General features: G+C 73.2%; 1 protein-coding gene across 1 annotated transcript; it reads left to right on the top strand.

Annotated features, from left to right (window-relative positions):
* Positions 1-24: 24 nt before the first annotated feature.
* On the top strand, positions 25-2,923 carry MNEG_12368 (hypothetical protein; the record flags this gene model as incomplete). The annotated part of the gene is made up of 1 exon (XM_014039160.1): positions 25-2,923. A coding segment is annotated over one exon (2,899 nt), but the record flags the coding sequence as incomplete, so codon positions are not given.
* Positions 2,924-3,945: the final 1,022 nt, after the last annotated feature.

Here is a 3,945-nt window from a genome sequence, read left to right as displayed (position 1 = left end):
GATCATATACGTGCCGGGGGTCAGCGTTGGCGGCGCGAGCGACTGGAGCAGCAGCTGCCGCGGAGCTTCCGACGGCGGCGCGAGCGGCGGCGGCGGGGCCGCGGCCGCACCGGCGCGCACGCGGGCACGCGTGGAAGACGGTCGGGCGCTGCAGCGCGGCGGTTCGCGGGGCGCGCAGGTGGCTGTGGCGGGAGATTACGAGGATCCTCCGATCGAGTGGGGCGTGCCATCATATCAGTCAAACGACTGGGCGCACACGACACGGCACGGCTCGTCTGGAGGCGGCGGCCGCGTCGACGACCGCGCCGGGCCCGGGCGCGCGAGCGGCCGTTTTGACAGCCCCCCGCAGCGGCGCGGCGACGGGCGCGGGGGCGCAGATGAGGGCCTGAGGAGCATCTACGGGGCACGGGACGAGCAGCAGGCCACGGGCAGCTGGAGGGAAGCTGCTGACAAATACAGGGCTCGTGCCGATGAGGGCGCCGCGGGCGGCGCGGAGGCAGCGTGGGAAGGCTCGAGAGGGGCCGGCGGCGACCGCGGGGGCGGCAGGCCACAGCGCTCGCCCAGCGGGATCGCAGCGGCGGACCTACGGGCGGCGGCGCGCTCGCCCGACCGCCACCAGGAGCCTGCGCCAGACCCGCAGGCTGAGATTGACCGCGGTTCGCCCGGGCGCGCGCGGCTGTCGTCGCGCTCACTGCAGCAGCAGCAGCAGCAGCAGCAGCAGCAGCAGCAGCAGCAGCAGCAGCAGCAGCAGCAGCAGCCCCAGCAGCAGCAGCAGCAGCTGCAGCCCCAGCCGCAGTCACAGCCCGCACGGCCGCCAAGCGCCCCTCGGTCTCCCTCCACCCGGTCCGCGCAGCGCCCAGACGCAGCCACAGCAGCCATGCCTGCCCCGCCGCCGGCGCGCTCGCCGTCGCCCGTCCCGCACAGCTACGCGGCGCGCCACAAGCCGCAGCCGGCGGCCCCTGCGCCCGTACACGTGCCCGTGCCCGCGCCCCGCACGCACGTGCACTTGCAACACAGCGGCGTGCGGCAGCGGAGGAGCAGCGGCGGCTCCAGCGGCGCCGGCGCCGGCGCCGCCGCGGACTTCCCCCGCGCGTCCCAGGCGTACCCCGCTCCTCGGCGACAGTCCGGGGGATCCTCGCGGCGGCAGTCCGCGTCCATCGGCGGCTCGCAGTCCATCAGCCCGATGACGTCGATTGGCAGCAGCCAGATCGGCGATGATGATGTCATGATTGAGGAGGTGCCGCCCGCTGCACCCGCTCGGGTTTCCAGCAGAACGCAAGCCGTCAGCAGCTCCCCAGCTCCACCGCAGCGGGCGGGCAGCGGCGGCCTGCCGGGCCCGTCGCAGAGGCGCGCTACGGCCGAGCGCGCGCCAAGCGCAGGCGTGGAGGGGGCTGGCAGGGCGGGCGCCCGCGAGCGCGCGGCCGCGGCGCCAGGGGGGCCGGCGGCTGCAGTGTCGCCCGCGGCGGCTCCTGGCCGCTCAACGCGGGCGCCTCCGGCGGCTGCGCCAGTGGCAGCGGCGGCAGCGGCTGCCTCTGGCAATAGCCTACGGTCGCAGCTCCACCAAACACCACAGAAAACGCAACAGAAGCAGCGGGAGCAGCGGGGGCAGCAGGAGCAGGAGCGGCAGCTTCAAGAGGGGCAGCAGGACGAGCAGCAGCGGCTTCGCGAGGAGCAGCAGCAGGAGGACGAGCACAAACATCAAAAGCAGCAGCGGCGGCAGCAGCACCAGCACCAGCAGCAGCAGGAGGAGGAGTACGACCGTGAGCAGCAGCAGAAGCACCAGCAGCAGCAGCGGGAGAAGCCACAGAGGCAAAACCCATGCCTAACATTGAGCCCTCGCGAGCCCGCCGTGCCTCCGCCGCCCGCGCCAGCCGCCCCAGAGCCCGCGTCCCTCGAGCGCGGCCGCAGCGGCCACGGGCTGCTTGCCGCCCCCGCCCCCGCCCCGGGGTCCCCGTCAAAGCGCGACCGCCGCGCGACCGCCGACAAGGCGGCCGCGGCCGCGGCCGAGGCCGTGGCCGCCGCGGAGGCCGCGGCGGCGGTGGTGCGGTCGTTCGTCGCGCTGCAGGGAGCGGGCGACGAGAGCGACAGCTGTTACAGTGAAGGGGTGGACGTGGAGGTTGTGCCAGCTGGCGCCGCTGAGTCAGCGGGCGCGGCGGCGGCGCCCGCCGGGCGGCGGGAGAAGCCCGGGATGCGCTGGGTCAGCGAGAAGCGGGAGCAGCGCGCGAAGAGCAGCGGCAGCCGGCTGGCGGGGCCGCCGATGGCGGAGCCGTCGCCGTCTTGCGGCAGCAGCGGCGGAGGCGGCGGAGGGCTGAGCGCGTGGCTGCCCTGGAATTGGCAGAGGCAGTCCTCAGCATCCGAGGAGACGCGGCTGCGGGTCGAGGCGCGGGCGCGCGCGGCCGACGATGCCCGCGGCGCGGCTGCCGCGGCCGCAGGGCGTGGCGGCGGCGACCTGGTCAACTCCAACGGCTCTCAGATGCTAGCGGTGACTCCTGGCACGGTGGCCCCGCTGCTCACGGAAGGAGGGGCCGAAGAGGAGCAGCAGCAGCAGCAGCAGCAGCAGCAGCAGCAGCAGCAGGAGAAGCAGCACAAGCAGAAGCGCAGGCGGTCGCGCGCCAGCCAGTCGGGGCAGCCCCCCGCCGCCCCCCAGCCGCAGCCGCAGCCACGCCCGCCGCTCCGCCGCTGGCTCACTGGGCGCGTCGCGCGCTGCATCGTGGCGCCCGTCATCCTCGTCGCCCTGGTGACGGCGGTGACCCTGGCCGTCGCGCTTTCCGAGGTTGCCAAGAACAAGGCGGCGAAGAGCAGGGCCGCCAAGGCCGCGGAGCCGACGATGGACGTCGTGGCTTTTGAGGTTGAGCTGGTGGTGCCGCCGCCGAAAGGGGCGATGCCGTTCTGGGGGTGCGGCGCCATACTCGGTGATGCCAAGGTGTGATGGGCTCTGATTTTAGGCGGAGGGCGGGTGCGCGGGGACACCATGTTTGTTCAGCATGACGGCGCCGGCGCCGACGAGGGGCCAGCTCGGGGGTGGGCGGGCGGTGCCGAGAGAGCGCTCGGGGGGCCACGGGCAGTGTTACGGCGCTGGGCTGGCCCTGGGGTCGGCTCCGCCTTGAGGCTGAGTGGGGATTTCTTGCGAAAGGCATGCCGCTGCAGGCGGCGCATGTACCGCAGCCCCAGCCCCTGACTTCTGCGCCTGCTGGGCCCCGACAAGCTCCAGGCAATTCTGATCACGCCGCTTCAACTTCCACACGTCGCTCATGACAACCCCTGCAGGCCAAGGACAAGTATCGAGCCGCGTTCATCGACGCGTATTCTCGGGGGCTGTCCATACCGCCGGACGCGATAAGCGTCAAGGCGAGCACCTGCGCGGCAGACACCACTGCAAAGCCCCCGCCCCCCGGCCCCCAGCTGATCGTCGCAGCGTCGGCCCCTCCGCACGGCAGCAGCGGCGGCGGCAGCAGCATCAGCAGCGGGGGCAGCAGCAGCAGCGGCGGCAGCAGCGGCAATCAGTGGGGGACGCGGCCGCCGGGCGCGGCCCCGACGACCACGTACTACCCGGCCCCCGCGACGGGTGGCTTCTCGGGCGTCGCCGTCGTCCAAGGCAACAACGCCAGATCGAATCAGCAGATGGCGATCCTCGGACGGCGGCGGCGGCGCGAGCTGCTGCAGGCGGCGCGGGCGCAGCCGGCGGTGATCAAGACGAGGTTCACGGTGGAGGCCCCGAGGAGTGAGTGCGATCTGGGGAGGGGGTGTCTGAGATCTCGGATATGAGATCCGGAAGGCTGACGGGTGCAATAATGCTGGCAGTAAGCGGCCGGCACAAAACCGGGGGAGCTCTCGGGGTACAGCAGGCCCAACTTGGGCGCGTGAGCTGCTTCTGAAGTGTCCAGCTTGTCAGTGCGCACCCCCCAAAGCCACCATTTGACATACCGTGCCGGCTTGCCGTCCCGC

Source organism: Monoraphidium neglectum, assembly GCF_000611645.1.
Source record: "Monoraphidium neglectum strain SAG 48.87 unplaced genomic scaffold scaffold03210, whole genome shotgun sequence".
Classification (NCBI taxonomy): domain Eukaryota; kingdom Viridiplantae; phylum Chlorophyta; class Chlorophyceae; order Sphaeropleales; family Selenastraceae; genus Monoraphidium; species Monoraphidium neglectum.
The sequence above is the reverse complement of the archived record's forward strand: the minus strand, read 5'-3'. Positions and strand labels throughout refer to the sequence as shown.